Source organism: Trachymyrmex cornetzi, unplaced genomic scaffold, assembly GCF_001594075.2.
Source record: "Trachymyrmex cornetzi isolate Tcor2-1 unplaced genomic scaffold, Tcor1.1 scaffold95, whole genome shotgun sequence".
NCBI lineage: Eukaryota > Metazoa > Arthropoda > Insecta > Hymenoptera > Formicidae > Trachymyrmex > Trachymyrmex cornetzi.
The window spans coordinates 224460-243724 of record NW_017300300.1 but is presented as its reverse complement, the minus strand read 5'-3'; the positions used below and the strand labels follow the sequence as shown (position 1 = coordinate 243724).

Here is a 19265-nt window from a genome sequence, read left to right as displayed (position 1 = left end):
ATATTGATGTAATCGACTTGGCATTAAAGCACCACGTCATTATATCTTCATGATCCCTTCGCACTCAAGTTACATGCTCCAGCCACTCGATAAAACATTCATGGGTGCTTTTAAAACCTATTATAGCGAAGAAATTCGTATGTAGATACGCAATAATACTCGTCCTCTCTCAGCTTTTGACAGCAGAGCTTTTCAAGAACGCATACGTTAAAGTACAAACAGCCCTTATTGCAAATGGGTTCCGTGAAACTGGTATCTAACCATTTAACAGAAATCTTTTTACTAGTACCGATTTTATTTACTCGGAGAACGCCACTGAAGAAATTCGTCAGATCCACGTTGTTTCTGTCCAATAAGGAATTGAAGAAGACTTATTTTAAACCAAATTTCAAGCACAGCTAGGCAACAGAAAACGATCACGAGAGAGCAGAAATTGACAAAGAGAACTTAAGTCCATCCTTGCCCAGTATCTCAGAACCGTCAACTACTTGCCAGGAAAGGTTGTAAGTCCAGAAGAAATTTCGCCAGCGCCAAAAATTATTCGAAAAGACAGCACTCGAGATCAAAAACGAACAAAAAGTTCTATTATCTTATTAATACTGTCGAAAACCGCGAGAAGTTAGCCGGTGATACCGAAAATACAGTTAAAATACAGACAATACCATCTGTGAAATGAGGCCGTAAATAAAAATCTCCAGCAACTCAGATTAAAGCAGCTCTAAGACCGGAATCAGATTATGCACTAAAGATTGAGATTGAAGATTAAAGATTAAAATTTCACCAATGAGGACATAGAAATTCTGACTCTTTTTGTTCTGATGGTCAAACTTCATTCTTTCAATCTTCAATCTCATTCTTCAATGCATAGACTGATTCCGGCCTAACTCCACGCCACGACCGCGGTTGCTCACGCTCTAGCTCTTCAACCATGAAATTTAAAGTTCCTGACTTGAGTGACTCGGATGACAAGTATCGCAAACAGCTAAAATTGAATGACGAGTGCATTTTTTGCGACGGTTCGATTTGAACCATCCTCAGACGAGTTCTGGGTCGAGTGCATCGTATGTTTACACTGGGAGTACACTGACTGCGCTGAAAATATTGGATATAAATGGATCTGCGACTTCTGCAAATAAGTTTTTTCATTATATTTTATAATATTTGTATTTGAGAATCATTAAATAAAGTTTTTCAATTCCAGCACAGATATATTTTACACTTTATTAACCATTTTTCGGGGTATCTCATATTAGGAGCACAATTTTCTGACTTTGCGATTCGATCATCTTTTACATTCTTCTAATTTTTTCAGAGAGAGAAAAAATAATACTTAAATTAAATTTTACATTACAGTATCTTAAAGCTTATTAAATTTCCTTCAAGATGACCTACTATTATTTAAAATTCTGGCCATAGACATCCAGTAATTATACAAAATGAATTCGGTATCTCATATTAGGAGTCTCTTCTCTATACATATATTAATCACTTTTTAAACTTCTAATTAAAACATTAGTTTATTTTGATAAAAATAAAATTTCTGAAGAGCACTAATTTATTGGTTAAAACATAAATCAATACGACTTGTTCTTAATTTTGATTGTGCTGTATACAAATAAGCTATTATGTCCGAGTTCTCGTCCGGATGATAATTATTGTAGTCGCGCTCCTGCGCGCCTATACCAACAGGATTTTAGATAAAGAAAGAAGAAATCCTTCTCTGCGCCTGCGCGGCGCCTGGCGCGTGTGGCGCCCGGCGTGTGCCTCGCTCGCGCCATCAGCCTCGTTGTGTTTCCTGTTGCGCTTTCCAACAGTACGCGCAGTAGTCAACAGTGTTTATTTCAGTTTTTTCCTTAATATTATACCTCGCGATGCCTAGAGACAGGCACAGAAACCGCTCTAGGTCTCCTAGAAGATCCTCGAAAGCTCGCAGAACCCGGTCTCGTTCCCTGGGCCGTGCTCGCTCTTCGAGAGCACGGTCGCGTTGTGATTCTCGAATCCGTTCAAGGCGGTCGTCACGAAGCTCGTCGCAGGAGAATTCCATGATGGCCGCTGTCCGAGAATCGGCGATGCTGGAAAGATTGGTGCAACTTGTGGAAGATCAGGCGAAACGTATAGACAAGATCGAGGTTAGGTTACCCGACGACAGTCGTCACCCGGACGTTTCATCGCCGCAACCACTTCGAGCATCTCATCAGCGGTCGGGGGAACAGACGGTTTCCTTAAACCGGGGCTCTGTACCAGGTAAGCCCTCTCAGCGACCCCTTGCGTGCTCGGCACCATCGGCATAGAGGGGGGCTAATCCGATGTGTTCCCCCAAAGCACCCCTTTTTTCTATGACGGTTCCGTCTGTTTAGATTCGCCTCCTGAGAACACAGGGTGTGTTACCTTCGTCGAAAGTCAGACTGAAGAGCCTGCGGTTCAGACTTTGTCGTCCCTGGCTTCAAAGTTGTTCGGTCCCAAGGGCGACACGAAAGGAGACTCAAATTGGGAACCACAGATGTTTGAATCGGCCAATGGCATTGTTCACTCGGGCTTGAACGCCGAGGAACGGAATAATTTACTTACCACGTATACGGTTAAAGAAAGTCTAGCTTCACTGGGTCCACCGAAATTGAATAAACTTATTCTAGCAACATAAGGTCCAAATTCATCTGTTTTAAAAAGGGACGAGCATCAAGCGGCTTCTCAGTCGCAAGTCGCAGCCTGTCTAAATGCTCTAGGCACCGGCCTCTCCACCCTCATGACCTTGGAACCAACGCTGCTAGGCTCGGCGGAGACGGCCATTGGCCAGATAGCGCACGCCGTTCTGTTACTAGCAGATCTTCAATATCGGCTATCTTTACACAGACGTGCCTTCATTAAACCAATCTTAAACTTATTAGGTAAAACTACGGCAGACTCTGCCCCAATAGACGAATGGCTCTTCGGAACCTCGTTCGCAGAGGATATAAAGGACGCTCAAGCCTGCGAAAAGGCGGGACGCGGCCTCTTGAAGACCACACCAGCCACAAGTAAAGCAGTCAAGCATCAACCCTTGAGACAACTGCAGATTAAACAGGCCACGTCTGCGGGAAACGAGAAGGCCCCTGCTCAGAAGTCGTCACAGAAGCCTCGAGTGGGGGCCAGGTCCTCGAGAAAACCACCCCGGAGATCAGCGTCCCGCTCCCGTTATCACCGCAGATAACTACGGTAAGAACGGCCGGTCGCTTAGCATCTTTCGTCCATCGCTGGGAGAGTCTGACCTCGGACCCGGTCGTGCTGGAGGCAGTGCGAGGTTATATGATACCATTTACCGTCGCCCCCCCAGCACGACCGTCGTGTAATCAACCCACATTTTCGCGATTAATATCTCTTGCCTGTGACGAGAAAATCAATCGTCTTCTTAGGAAGGGGGCTATCTATATGGTAGATCCGTCAGTGGACCAATTTTTGTCGACCTTTTTCCTCATTGAAAAGGCATCCCGGAGGAATGCGTTTCATTCTAAATCTGAAAGATTTAAATCAATTTTTAGATCCCCCCCATTTTAAGCTGGAGGACTGGCGCATCGTAGTCCGTCTCATGCTCCCCGTAGTGTACATGGCTTCAATTGACCTTGAAGAAGCTTACCTGTTAGTAAGTATTCATCCTAGTCACAGGAAATTTCTTCGCTTCCAGTGGCGGGGATCTACTTTTGAATTTGCAGCACTCCCCTTCGGCCTAGCTACGGCTCCATTTATATTTACCAAGATCCTTCGGCCAGTTCTAAGGTCGCTACGAGAGAAAGGATTCGAGAGCGTAGTCTACCTCGACGATTTCCTGCTATTTTCGCCTTTTAAACAGGCATGTTACAAGAACATCCAAATGCACGTGGATACACTAACGGAACTGGGATTTGTAGTTAATTTTGAAAAATCAGAACTAATTCCAGATGTTCGTAGGAAATACCTCGGTCTCATGTTCGACTCGGTGCGACAATCGGTGTCCATTCCAGAATCCCGGCGTAAAAGTCTTCTTGCGAAGCTTATCAATATGGAGAAAAAACCCTCTTGTACAATTAGAGATTTTGCCAGCTTGATCGGCTCACTAATATCTGTGTGCCCGGCGGTGCAGTATGGCCTCTTGTATACGAAAACCCTTGAGAGGGAGAAATTCCACGCCCTGTTACGCTCGAATTCCGACTTCTCGGCCAAGATGTGCCTGCCATCGTCCCTCCGAAGCGATTTTCTCTGGTGGCATAGAATCTTATCCGATCCGGAACAATTGAATACAATCCGCTCAGGCCAATTCACACTCGAATTATTTTCAGATGCCTCTCTAAACGGTTGGGGAGCGGCCAGTGGTATGCAGCGTTCACATGGTTGGTGGACGACAGAGGAGAGAGCCCTTCACATTAACGCCCTGGAACTGAAGGCGGCCTTTATCGGTTTGAAGTGCTTTGCCGCGGATCTGAGAGACGCAAACGTCTTACTTCGCATTGATAATACGACGGCGATCTCATACATCAATCGCTATGGGTCGGTCAAATTTCCTCATCTCACAGCTTTGGCCAAGGAGATCTGGCAGTGGTGCGAAAGCAGGAATTTATTTTTGTTCGCGTCTTACATTTCCTCGGCGGACAACTTCATAGCCGACGAAGAATCTCGACGCACGGATGTTGATACAGAATGGTCTCTGTCTGCCTCCGCTTTCGACGTCATCCGCCAAAGATTTGGCCAATTTGAGATCGACCTATTCGCTTCTATCCTGAACGCGAAGTGTGAACGTTATTTATCTTGGTTCCCGGACCCTGGCGCTTGGGCGGTCGATGCCTTTACCATCACCTGGAATTCGGTCTTTTTCTACGCTTTCCCGCCTTTTATTCTGATCACTCGAGTCTTGCGGAAAATCGTAGATGAATCTGCAGAGGGAGTTGTAGTGGTTCCCTGATGGCCTTCCCAGCCTTGGTTCCCACTCTTCCAGCGCCTCCTTGTCTCAGAACCGACAATCTTCGCCCCAACTTACGATTTGCTGTCTGCTCCCCTTAGGGATCATCACCCGGCCCATCGAACACTTTCCTTGGCAGCCGGACTCTTATCAGGAGATTTTTCGAAACTCGGGGGGTCCCGGACTCCGCCCTAGATACCTGCTTGGCTTCTCTAGCCCCGTCAACAATCCAACAATATACCAGGCCCCTACGCGACTGGTGGAATTTCTGCCAGAATCGCCAGCTCTCGCCTTTTACTCCCACAGCGGGAGTAGCCTTGGAATTCCTCGCCTTGGCTTTGGAGTCGGCCGGTTCCTATTCATCAATCAACACAACCAGATCAGCCATCTCATTGATCTCGCCAAATTCAGTCGGCGAAGACCCTCTTATTAAACGTTTCTGCAAAGGAGTAAGCGTTATCAAGCCTCAGCGTCCAAGATACGATTACGTCTGGGATCCCGCTCCCGTAATCAAGAAATTAGCCTCGGAATTTCCTCATCAGAATCTCCCCTTGGATAGGCTTACCAGAAAGCTCGTAATGCTTCTCGCATTAAGCACAGGACAGCGCTGCCAAACTCTCGCAGCAATAAAGATTTCACAAATTACTTTTGAAGAAAATCGGGCACTCATTCGGATTCCTGACAAATTAAAAACTTCCGCGCCGGGAAGGCCTCAGCCGCTTCTGTCCATACCTAAATTTGGAAATCACGAGGAACTTTGCGTCGTAGGCTTACTGTCTATATACACCGAGAAGACCAAGGACATCCGCCCACCTACATGTGATTCCCTGCTGATCGCACTGAAACAACCGCACGAAGCAGTGGGCGCTCCAACAGTCAGCCGTTGGCTTAGAACTACACTGTCCGAATGCGGAGTAAGCGACGCCTTTTCGGCTCATAGTACACAACATGCAGCGACCTCTAAAGCTGCAAACAAGGGAGTTCCACTGGAGCTGATCAAGAAGGCAGCAGGCTGGTCAGGGGAATCGCGAGTATTCGCTAATTTTTATAATCGCCCTCTCATCAACTCAGAGGCATTTGCCTCATCTGTTCTCCTTACAGATTTAGAGTCACATTAATTAAGTCTGTATCTTCTAGTGATAAATATAATTTTTTGTGATCTTGGGTTTTTAGCCATTGCGTATTCTTCCTGCCCGAGTCTTCGGAAGACCCGGATTGCAAATCGTCCTCTGAACATCCTACAATAATTATCATCCGGACGAGAACTCGGACATAATTTATAGATTAAATGAACTTACCTAAGTGAAGTTCGATCTTAATTATGTCCTGGGTTCTCGTCCGGATGAGCTTCCCCCCCTAGTTTGGTTTCCCACCCAAGAGGTGCTAGGCGTTTTGCGAGACTTTAAAATATGAGGCTGATGGCGCGAGCGAGGCACACGCCGGGCGCCACACGCGCCAGGCGCCGCGCACGCGCAGAGAAGGATTTCTTCTTTCTTTATCTAAAATCCTGTTGGTATAGGCGCGCAAGAGCGCGACTACAATAATTATTATCCGGACGAGAACCCAGGACATAATTAAGATCGAACTTCACTTAGGTAAGTTCGTTTAATCTATAAATTATTTTATATTTTATATTGGCAATAAAGTTATATTAGTAAAAATATAGATAAAAACGTTTTTCTATCAAGATTACACATTTTATGAGCTTACACGACCAATTTTTATGAAACAATAAAATAAAAGTATATTATAATGTTGAAATATACTTAAAACAGATCGTTTTAAATACCGGTTAAATATTGTTTGTTTTCTTAGATGTATGTTACTCACAAAAAATCTAATATATGTACAATCTATCGTGATTTATTTGACATAATTTTTAATTAAAATATAGTACAACATATACGTACGTGTATGCACATGCAAGCACAGATGAGAGAAACACAATGTTCCTATTTTATACATATGTATTATAATATATATATATATTACGTATTTTTTTTGTTATTCATCGTGCATAAATCATGATACTAACCGATTTTGTAATACATTCATATATATATGTATATATCTATATAATATAATTCACTTATCTACTTATTCATTTATTATTAAAAGTAATCCTATAATGATACAAAAAGCAATTTTACACGACTGTCAATGTAATATGTAATACTACGGGTGTGTGTGTGTGTATGTGTGTGTGTGTGTGTACGCGCGCGCGCGCGTGCATCCGTGTGTGTGAGGAGAGGGAATTGTGAAAGAAAATAAAGAAATAATAGTAGTAATATACTGAAAATAAATAAAAATCAAATGATAGCATAATATTGATAATAATAGTAATTACGATATATGTAATGTCATAATTAGTTAAACATTAGTTATACATTAAAGTTAAAGTTGGCATTCAGAAAATATTTATATAAAGAATATTTGTAATACACTTTATAGTAATTATATTAACAAAATCATAGAACAAGAGAAAAGTCTCTATAAGATCTAATTCGGTTCAATTTGAATTTTATTTTAAACTGTCAGAAGTTTTACTATTATAAAAATTATAGAAATAAGGTGATTTTTAGCTTAAACACCTATATGTACTTGACATCTATTTATTCTGTAATTAATTAGTCCCATTTTTATCATTTTTACCATCAATATTCAGGGACGCGTTCAGATTTCCACCCGAGTGCTACTCCAGTGAGAAATGACAATGGAATCGACGTCGAAACGATTCTATTGTCATTTCTCACTGGGATTCAAGTGTCATTTTATCCTTATTGCTCACGGAATGTTAAATAAAAATGATAACATGATACCCGGGGAGCACTCGGGTGGAAATCTAAACGCGCCCCTGAATGTTGACACTTGGAAATAAACAAAATCACGCGCAAAGTCACGAGGTTCTCATAGTCATATCAGAATCAGACAAATGCTCAATGTTTTTTGAAATTGATTCATCAATACATAAGCTGCGTTCGCTTCAGGCGCTGTACGCATATTCTATCTAGCGCTCACTACATATGAAAAAAATATAGAATGAAGCTTATAGAACATGAACGTCCAAAAGTGTACCTATAGACAATGAAAGAATTCCGGTGATGTTGTTCGCCTTGTATTGTAATGCTGTGAAAAAAAGCTAAGGATGTATTAATTAATAAATCAACCAAAAATAATAAAAAAGCCTACATCAGTTGTTCGGATGCACAGAAAACACTTTATTTTGATGTGTGAATATAACGAATTAAATAAAATAATTAAACGTTTCAACCCTTTAATTTGGGTCCTTATCAATATAAATAAATCTAATTATGTAAGTAACGCAAAATCCAAAGAAGTGATTCATGCCAATTTAGCTCGTTCTTCTTTATCCAAATGCCAAATTAGATAAAATAAAAACGGAATATCCAGTACATTTTTTTTGCGTCAAACAATAAAACCACATCACACATCAAATTGTCAGATTTAATGTAAGCGTATCTTGCGACTCGACGTAAAGATCTTATGGTGTCGACAGTCAGAGATAAAATATTTCATTCTATATCATTTTATATGTTTGTTAATTAATAAATATATGTATATTTTATATTCTGTTAGTTCTTCCCTAATAAAATGAATGCTGATGAATCAACTTACAATTTAGAATGCGAATTAATTCGAATTCGAATTGAATCGAATCACAGTGGATTTGATTTGATTCGAGAGATTTGAATCCGAAGTTTTGAATAACTCGCCTATTTTATTTGTGCTTAATTGCGCGACTCTCTCTCTCTCTCTTTCTTCCTCCCTCCCTCCCTCCCTCTCCCCATATCAACCTTGCATCAGCGCTTATCAATCTTCATGTAAACGCGAGTGCTTATTGGCTTACATTTTCAAGAAAATACTATTCATTTTGTTTAAGCCAATGAAACTAAATAAAGGTATAAAGCCTAATGTCCACGATACTACAAATCGGTCCGAGATCTCAGACAGAGAAAAAATTAACAAATCACATTTGAACAATTTGATCACATGACCATTGCGATTGGTCAATTCTTTCTTCATCCGAGGTCTCGGACCGATTTCTAGCATCGTGGACACAAGGTTTAATAAAGGAATAAATTTAGCACAATCACTGAACTATATATACACTGGAATAGGCATCTCCGTTGAGAACATAGACATATAAGATATCCAGCATCGGTATACTTTTCTATAGTATATGCTGGGTTTGGCAGAACGGTGCGAGAGGCAAAATATCGGGGCAACCTGTCCTTCTCTGCGCGCGCATCTTGACAATCTTAACAAAATCAAAATGGCTGCCTACGTTAGAATTGTCTGTATTCTTTGCACCTATTATTAATAACTGTTAGTATTGTTTCTTTTGTAAAAAAAATTGAATATGGAGACGTGCAACGCATGTGGGTATCAAAAGAAATTTGAAACAGGAAAAAATATTCTTTCAGACGTAAATAAAACATTTTAACCTCTACTTATGTATATGCATACAATACGTACAACATATGCTTCATTTAAGCGTAACAGAATATTTTTTCCTTGCCCATCAGAATACTGGGTGACGCAAAGTAACACAATGGGCAAAGAATCCAGACGATCCTAACGTAGTCAGCCATTTTGATTTTGTCAAGAATGTCAAGATGCACACGCAGAGAAGGACAGGTTGCCCCGATATCTTGTCTCGCACCGTTCTGCCAAACCCCAACATGTACTATAGATGCTGGGTCTATCTTATATGTCTATGGCCGGTATTCATAGTCGGTTCTTATTTCAAGACCGTCTTAAGTAATGTCTTAAGACGCTAATGCAGCCCTCTGATTGGTTCGTGACTTCTTAAGACTGTACTTAAGATGGTCTTGAATATAAGATCTGACTATGAATACCGGCCTATGAGAAGTATAGAAAATTATGGCCGCAATTGATCAGCCGCTATTTTGGCTGGGTCAGATGCTTGAGCGAATCAAAAGCTTTCAGGTGCTCATGCGCACTTACGTTTAATGTTCTTTAGTAAGACGCATATGGCATACGAGACGGTGATCGAAGTCGCCCTGACTATTGTGAGCAGGACGGACGTGTGTCTTGCCTGCTTTGGTATTGCATCATCTTGCCCACATTTTTTGAAGAGCGTTTTCGGCTTCGACTGTGATTTGCATTACAACATTATTTCATCTATTACTCTTTTAGACTTTTGTTACTCACCGCATTAGCGGCATTTTCGATTCTGGCCGTATCGACGCTGTATAGAGTCGGGGCCATTCACACAAGAAGAAGAGACGGTGATCGTTTACCGACATGATCGAACGTGTTATTGCGTCATTTTTGGAAAGTGTGACCGGCTTCAAACGCGCAATTGAGTTTATATTACTCTTTTAGACTTTCGTATTCTGTATATTGGTCGCGTTCAACAGACTCAACTGTTGTGGAGCAGATCCGTGAGCGCTCGCTGCTATTGGATGATCTAGAAGAATACACCAATAGTAGCGAATGCTCACGGATCTGCTCCACAACAGTTGAGTCTGCTGAACGCGACCATTTTCACGCGAAGAAGAGGACGCATATGTCAGCAAGATTATCGTGTGTGAGGAGGTTATATTTGAAGGATTATAAAATCGCGTGACTGTCTACAAAGCATCAACATGAAGTGCTGTGTGTCTGGGTTTGGGCAGAGAAGTAAAAAGGGCCTTTCATTTCATAGGTAAAAATAATTGAAGTGACATTATTTTTGTTTATATACTATTCATATCCATATAGATTTCCATACATCGATAGTACGATACATCGATCGCAGCACACGCGCGAACGTTTCTGATTCGCTCAAACATCTGACTTGGTCAAAATGGCGGCTGATCAATTGCGGCCATGAATTTTCCTCGATGCCCATTCCAGTGTATATATAGTTCAGTGAGCACAATTAGCTTTGAATTAGGTTTCGACACACTGAAAAAAACGTTTTGTACATATAAACATTCATTTTTTTGATCACCAAAATTTACGACAACCAAATTTTTATTAGAATAACAAATTTGGTTAGAATAAGAAAAATTTTGGTTAGGACAACACAATTTTTAAATAAAAAAGTAAGAAAGTTCTTATTAGTCACATATCAACAAAATGGATGATTGGATGGTTATATATGCGTATACTAAACATTTCTCTCAGTGTAGAAATAAATATATATATATATATATATATATATAGTCACTATTTTCTTGAAAATAATATATTATAACCGCGATTATTTTACTGGCGGAAAAAAAATATTTACGAAAAGATGTAGAAAAACTACATAGATTGAGACAAGATCTTAGAAATTCTTAATTTATCGTAGATGTTCGTAGTGGGACGTAGAATGAGATATGTCTGTCTTAAAAATTGTTAGTTTTTCGTAAATATTCGTAATGGGACTTAGAATTATTTGAGGGCGGAGGATTTCTAGATTCTTCAAACAAATAACGCTGTTCTACGTCCCATTATGAATTATCTATGAAAAACCAATAATTTCTAAGATGTATCAATCTATGTAGATTTTCGTAAAAGTTTTTCCGCCAGGGTTGTTTACTTATATGCATAGAATAACTCCGGCAAATACGCCGCGCTGAGATTTACGCCGCAGAAGTCAGAAAAAATAGGAGTGGGGGTAATTTTCCCGTAACTACTCTGTTACATACCTTTATGTTATATTAGTATAGTGTTACGATTTCAGTTTCTTATTGTTAATATTAATGAAATTATTGTGAGTTGAATCGATTTGTCACTGTGTTAAATTATCAGCACTATCATAAATTATAATTTACATAAAATGGTTACCGTAGGACGTGCAAAAGACTTAGTGATTATTTCGTGATACATGAGTGTAAAGGAATGGTAAAGCATGTTATATAAGAAAATATTAGTACTTTGCTCTTGTATTCTTGTTTAATTCGTTGTCTTGTATATCCCACCTGTTTGGGATATACGGCATTTTTAGCAGGTGGGATTTATGCCCAAAACATACAAAGTGCGCAAATTGAATTCAGTGCACTAAATGCAATAAACGCATTACATGAAACATGTACCTCATGTCATAACACTTATAGTACATGTGGGAAGATTGTAATTATTATTTATTACTTCATATACATATTTATCATTATCTTATTCTTTAATAAAACTTTATAAACGCATTTTATAAGTTATTGTGTCATTTTACGTCTTATTTATATACATTATTTGTAAATTTTTCATGAGCCGCACATATCCCCCCCTCCCCTCCTCCTGTGAGTAGCCATATATCCCACCCCTATGGGATATACGGCAAAAATGCGAGGGTTTAAAAAAGTTCATTTTTTAATACGAAATATAAATATTTCAAATTTCTAATATTTTTTTCCATTAATAGTAGAAAGTACAAAGTTTTTACTGGTATAATTCGTTTACTTTAAATATAATAAATAATACTTAATAAATTAAGGTTTTGATAGGTGCGGCGTATATACCGGAGTTACCCTATAAAGATTTAAGTCTCTAATTTATCAATAATTATTGTTAGAATGTGATACCTCATGTACTAGAAACAAACTAATAAAAAACTCTAATTTAAAAAATAATGAAGTATTTTCAATGACGGTTTCAGATCTCTTTAAATAAACGAGAAAATGAATCATTTTCAATATACAGGTACTACCAAAAAGTATTGTTTTTAATACATTTATGTCACAGTACTAACTTTTTGATATACTTGTATATTTAAAATAAATTTTTTTAGCTTGTAAGTTTTTTTTAGATGTCAGTATGTGAAAATTTTATTCAAATTTGATTCGTTTTCGAATAAAAAAAATTCGATTTGATTCGGCGTAAATAGGCTAAAATTTTATTTCAAATTCGATTCGATCTTGCAAATGCTTGATTCGCACACCTCTGTTATAATTTCTTTTGGAGGAATTGCTAGAACTCTTAATTATGGCATTATTTGTAATGCTTCAAGAGACCTAGTAGTGTTATCAGGCGAAATTTATTGTATTTTCAATAGAAGTATAATTTATTCAAGGAAAAGCACCGTTATGGGCTTGGGTAATACTAAGGCCCGATTGCATCAACGTTACTTTGATTTTTTTTTTTAAAGTAAGGTTTAAAATTCTCTCTATCTCTGTCTCTTTTTTAGCTTTAAAACGAGACAAAGAGAGTGTTAAGTTTCGCTCAAAGTCAAAATAATGTTGGTGCAACTAGGCCTAAGTAATGCAGATAGAGAAGTTTAGATAATACAATAATTATAAAACGTATACATAAAATATGATAGCAATTGATCATACACATTTTTATGGCTACAGCTCAATTATACATACACACATACATATATAAATAGTTCAACGTTTTTCTCTATTTAAAGTATACACACTCACGCACACACACGTAAGCACGCACGCACACGTAAGGAGATATGTAGTTGACATAATAACACGATAACATAAGAGTGTAGGTGATAAAAATGATATTAAATAGTTATATAATAGAATAAAAAAGTATTAAATATGTTCGTTTAAGCTAAAATCACCTGATAATGATAATTTTTACAATAACAAGTTTTTTTGGTAGTTTGAAAAGAAATTCAAACTGGTCCAAAACCAGTCTTACCAAGACTCCTTCTTTTATTTATTTGTTTTATTTTTTTGTAAAAATAAAATATATTTAATCGAAATTATTTATTTATAGATCTAGAAAATAGTTTGAACATTAGACAGATTTTAATCTCGAAGCATAACGTATATTTAAAAAAAATATAAAAGTATTAATTTTCAAAAAGTATTAACAAAATATAAATATTTCTTAATTCCTAATTTGCTAGATATGACCTTGACTATGTCTCATCAAATGATGAGACTACTTTAACATTGTTTTTTTGTGATTTGAAAGATTCAACGCCATCTCTTGTTACAGAAGTACCAGTAACATCTAAGTATTCTAATCTTGATGCATTTAAAGCCAAATGGATAAGACTCGAATTTGTTACACGTGGATAATTTCTGCGAAAAAGAATATTAGGTGTAAATATTTTTCACGTTTTTTAAAAAGCTTTTAAACTTTTTTGTTCCATTGACTTACCTAACAACCAATGTTTTAAGATTTGGATTATTAGATATTCGTCTATCTTCTCGTAATATCATTATTCTTTGTGGAGCTAGAAAGCTATTTACTACTTCTCTATCGCAAATATCACTTCCAAGTGCACAGATTGCTCTATCTGATATCAAACATCGTTGAAATCCATAATTTTCAAAAGAAAATCCATCCTCGACTAAAAACTGAATTAGAATAATTTATTTTTATGATTATTTTATTAAAACATCATTTTTAAAGACCACAATGTGAACAACATAACAATTAAGAAATAAAAGTGTGAAACTAGCCTCCATTATTAAAAAGAATAATTTTTCTCAGAGTTCTGTACAGATTTTCGATTCCAGAGTTACGGATAATTTTAAGAAATAATTTTAGTCATTAAAAGTATAAAACTGCGATTCAAAGATATGGAGGGGGTTAACTTCATGCAGTCCCCCATTTTCGAAAAAAATAATTTTTTATTAGAGTTCTGGATAGATTTCTTATAATTCCACAGTTCTTGATGCATTTGAAAAATAATTCCGTTCGAGAAAGTAAAAAAAAACCGTAATTGAACATTCAAAATTGGTATCTAAAAAATAGTTATAACTTTAAAATGTTAACGTAATTTTTTAAAATGTTTTATAGAACTTTCCGAGGGCTATAAAGAACTCTGAATAAAATTCCTAGAACTGTCAAAAAATTTTTTTGCACTTTAAAATTACAAAATTGAAACCTATAATCGCCCGTAACTCTTTCGATTTTAATTCTACAGATTTTCGTTATTAGAATTTCTGATAGAACTCTGCGAAGGCTATTCAGAATTCTGAGCAGAACCGTTACAGCTCTTAAAAAAAATTTTTGTACTTTATTAAAATTGGAAAATCGACACCTATATACATATAACCGCTCGTAATTTTTTTCGATTTCAATTGTATGAATTTTTGTCATTAGGATTTTTGGTAGAACTTCACAAGGGCTATCCAGAACTCTCAACAGAACTGTCATAACTTTCAAAGTTCTGTTAGTTTTCTACATTATCGATATTCATAGTCCGTTCTTATTTCAAGATCGTCTTAATTGAGTAATGTCTTAAGATGCTAATACGGTCCTCTAACTGGTTCGTGATATCTTACTATTGTACTTAAAACAGTCTTAAATATAAGAATCAACTATGAATACTGGTTTCAATAACGTTACCATAAATATGACTTGGGACAGTGCAGGTAACTTAGGACAGCATGTACTTTTGTTAAATTCAGTCATGGTATCTATCCATGAGTCATTAAAGAAAGTTTAAATTTTTACATTTTCTTTAGTGACTCATGGATACCACGACTGAATTTAACAAAAGTATATGCTATCCCAAGTTACTGGCACTGTTTCAAGTCACCTACATTTGCGGTATCGATAACGAGTTACTTTTATAAAGTAATTTTGCCAATTCTGAATTTTAATTAGCATCATAGGATTGCTTGTTTCAAAACTATAAGAAATAATCAATTAGAGAAATAGTCAACTTTACTTTCCGCGAGCACAAATCTTTTTGTGTGTAACACCTTTCTTTACTTTCTCCATGTACCTGTGCTAGATTGCCATCTTCAAATATAGGTAAAGCTTGTTGCTGCCGATGTTGTATAATTTCGGGCGATTCATCATTTCTCCATGTTGAAGGGCATTCCAAATATAGATGTGTTAGAGTTTTAGTACTACTAAAACAACCGACTTCACTATCCCCAAGTGCTGTATCCCGTAAGTCTAAAATCTGAAACATAAGAATATTTTATATGCAATGTCTTTTCAGTAAGACTATAAGCATAAGAATGATTAATGTGATATAAATTGAAATACACAAGAAAAATATTATACCTCTAATGTTTTGAATCCAAATCTAGTTGCTAAACTAGCATATGCAACACACTCGCCCAGACGATGACATGAGTTCAATCTGAGTTCTTTAAGTTTTGGTATTTTGCTAATAACTAGTAAGGAATGTGGCGTAAACCACTCACAGTTACTTAAAATCAAACACTAAAAATAATATTGAATGTTTAATACAATATCAATAATTATCATCATAATGATAGAGAAAATCGATAAAATAAGTAATAACAAAATGTATTTATTATTCTTTGATAATTTTTCATCATCATAGATAAATTTTTATATAAAAACTAAATAAAAATTATAAATAAAATAAGTCATTTATTGAAAAGTATATTGAATACCAAGTATACATTAAATATACAATACAGGGTCGATATTAATAAGTACTCAACAAATTTTAAGAGTTGATTCTTCACATAAATTCACGATGAAAACTTCATATGATCATATATCCAAAATAATAGTTTCAAATATACTTCAAACATAGCATGTCAAAATTGAAGGAAGACTTTCGTCTTTTTCCAAAACTTCGATAACTACTCGGGTTATTTTGATAAAACTTTAAATACAAAATTCATCCGAATTTTTCGAAATTTTCGGAAAAAAATTTTTTTCCAATTCTGTAGAGATATTTTGTAAGGGATGTCGTGTGGCACTGTGTGAGAGCAACGAAATTCGTACCTGATAGATTGCGGGTTCAAATCCCACGTCACGTATATACGGAAAACTTTCGGTAATCCGTATCGACTTAGCGGAAGTCGTAGAGAAACTCTTTAAACGTAGATGACTCTGTGACTAGGTTCAGCTATCTTAAGATATAGTTCCTACTCGTCTTTCTTTTACTGTCACTACTTGACATCCTGTATATTTGAAACTTTTTTCTGAAGCCATTTTAGACATGTGATCATAGGCAATTTCATTTTAAATTTGTGTAAAGAATTAACATCTTAAAATCTTTTAGAGTATCCACTTTGTACACGTATTTTATATATGGGACATTCCACACCAAATCGGATGGCCCTTATCACCGATCCCTGTCGATTTTTTTTACTGATTTTTAAATATATTTCTCAGATTAAAATACGTATTCAGTTATTTTTTTAGATTTTGATCTTCGTTAGTTTCCTAGATATGAATTTTTTAATATTTTCAATTTATTTTATTTCGTAAACATTTAATTGAACATAACTTCTATTTAAATTATGGAAAAACAAAAAATAACCACATCAAATTGATCATCTTAAAATTCTATTAGAAAAAAATATGAAAAATTTCAAGTTTTGTTTCTGCTCGAGAAATCTGATTGAAATAAAGTCGATTTTTCGTCAAAATCGACATTTTTTATTTTTATAAAAAAATTCTTCCATATTCTTAGTACAAATACGAAGAATTTAAGCCATATTTGATTATGGTCAAAATTTCCGTCTACGTTTTTTAATTTTTCAAAATATTAAATCTATTGTTTAATATTAGTAGATTTTTAATCTGCTGATGAGTTACATAAATCATGTTATTTCATAACAATATTAGAGAATATATTTTTAACTTCACAATTTAGGGAATAAGGATTTATAAGAATATTATTTGAATAAAATAACGTCTTTTACAATATGTGAAGAAATTTATTAATAAATATTGGATCATTTTTATTTTGCAGTTCTTTTTCCACATTCTTTGTACATTTCATAATTCAAAGAGTTCGAAAATTTTTTTACAATAAACGTACCATTTTTTGAAGAATAATACTATGAATTTTTTAAATCTTAGGTACAGGCTTTGCCCTTTCAAATCGAGTTGGAAGATATTCCTTTGCTGAGATATATTCTTCTTAGTAAGAACTTTACTACGATATTTGGCAAATTCATTGGATCTAACACCCATTCAAACAGTTCATGTGAAGTAGTTATCTCGTGATCAGATGGGCATTGAAGGCTTGCATGAGTAGCCATTCTTTTTACTGTACCACCTATTCCGTCACATGAATGCTTGCCATGCGGCTTGGCAAAAAAATGCCATTCAGCTCCGGCACTCAAAAGTTTTCTTCATGATAATAGATATTTGCAAAGTTTTTGAATTGTTGAGGAGCACCATAAAAAAAATAGTATATCTTAGCAAGATCATTCGAAATAATCCTTACAAATTCATTGATAATTTTGGAAAACATAAAAAAACGGTTACTGATGCAAGCCTTCAACGCCAATCTGATCGCTAGATAACTACTCTACATGAACTGTTCGGGTGGGCGTCAGATCCAATGAATATGCCAAATATCGTAGTAAAGTTCTCAATAACGGAAGAATATAACTTAGCAAAAGAATATCTTACGACTCAATTTGAAAGAACAAAACCTGTATCTAAGACTCAAAAAATTCATAGTATTATTTCTCAAAAATGGTACGTTTATTGTAAAAAAATTTTCAAACTTTTTGAATTATAAAACGTACAAAGAGTGAAAAAAAAACTGAAAAATAAAAATAATCCAATATTTATTAATAAATTTCTTTACATATTCTAAAAGATGTTATTTTATTCGAATAATATTCTTGTAAATTCTTATATTCCCTAAATAATTATGAAACTAAAAATATATTCTCTAGTATTGTCATGAAATAACACGATTTATGTAATTCGTCAGCAGATTAAAGATCTACTAACATTAAATAATACGTATATTTTGAAAAATTAAAAAAAACATGGATAAAAATTTTGACCATAATCAAATATGGCTTAAATTCTTTGTATTTGTACTAAGAATATGGGAGAATTTTTTAATAAAAAATAAATGTCAATCTTGACGAAAAACGATTTTGTTTATTTCAATCAGATTTCTCGAATAGAAACAAAAACTTGAAGTTCTTTCATATATATATAATACTACTATATTGCTAATGTAGCCTCTTTTTGCGAGTGGGAGGTGTGCCAAGATAGTGAGATAGAAAATCGACTTCTCTCTTTCACAATTCGTGTACTTCGAATGCGCATGCATGGGGGACCGTATGCGCGCGCACTCATGGCACGTGTATTGTAGAGGTTAGACAGACTGCGCGATCCGTATCTAAAGCTGCGGTCCACTTAGCGCTTCAAACGCTACAGAGCATTTGTAGCACTGGCTGTTTTCCAGCTAGGACACAGAGACGTTACACTGTGTTCCACTGTGTAAAGTCTTGTTGGAACGCTCAGAACTCTAGATTTAGTTTCTGAGAGAACCGCCAGAGTGGTAATGTGGCTGTGACAGATTTCCTAACCTCTATAGTCGTTAAGTTTAACGCTTAATATCTCGGTTCGCGGGGCCGTCCCAACATTTTTTCTTACAGATTCTTTCATTTTGTGCAAAAACGCGTCGAATGAGCCTAATTTCATCGAAATCGGAGGTGAGGACCGTATTCTGAATAATTACCTT

At 36.1% G+C, this 19265-nt stretch overlaps 2 protein-coding genes across 2 annotated transcripts in view; one reads left to right on the top strand and one right to left on the bottom strand.

Moving 5' to 3' along the window:
* The first annotated feature begins 3580 nt into the window (after nt 1-3580).
* LOC108769796 (uncharacterized) lies at nt 3581-6139 on the top strand. The gene is made up of 3 exons (XM_018520995.1): nt 3581-4894; nt 5008-5937; nt 6080-6139. The coding sequence occupies exons 1-3, from the start codon at nt 3581-3583 to the stop codon at nt 6137-6139; spliced, it is 2304 nt and encodes a 767-aa protein (XP_018376497.1).
* A 7586-nt stretch (nt 6140-13725) lies between these two features.
* LOC108769808 (uncharacterized) overlaps nt 13726-19265 on the bottom strand; it is a 36753-nt gene continuing 31213 nt past the window's right edge. Inside the window, exons 6-9 of the mRNA XM_018521019.1 lie at nt 15848-16009; nt 15561-15743; nt 13982-14181; nt 13726-13902 (exon numbers count right to left, since the gene is read on the bottom strand). Coding sequence (XP_018376521.1) covers nt 13737-13902; nt 13982-14181; nt 15561-15743; nt 15848-16009 — 711 coding nt within the window. The 3' untranslated portion in view covers nt 13726-13736. The remainder of the gene's footprint in view (nt 13903-13981; nt 14182-15560; nt 15744-15847; nt 16010-19265) is intronic.

Bases quoted from the DNA above. Each gene is read 5' to 3' on its own strand.
- LOC108769796 (XM_018520995.1), top strand. From the start codon at position 3,581: ATGGCTTCAATTGACCTTGAAGAAGCTTACCTGTTAGTAAGTATTCAT. The intron at 4,895-5,007 runs GTAGTGGTTCCC...TGCTCCCCTTAG, and splicing joins ATGAATCTGCAGAGGGAGTT to GGATCATCACCCGGCCCATC. The intron at 5,938-6,079 runs GTATTCGCTAAT...TTGGGTTTTTAG, and splicing joins GCTGGTCAGGGGAATCGCGA to CCATTGCGTATTCTTCCTGC.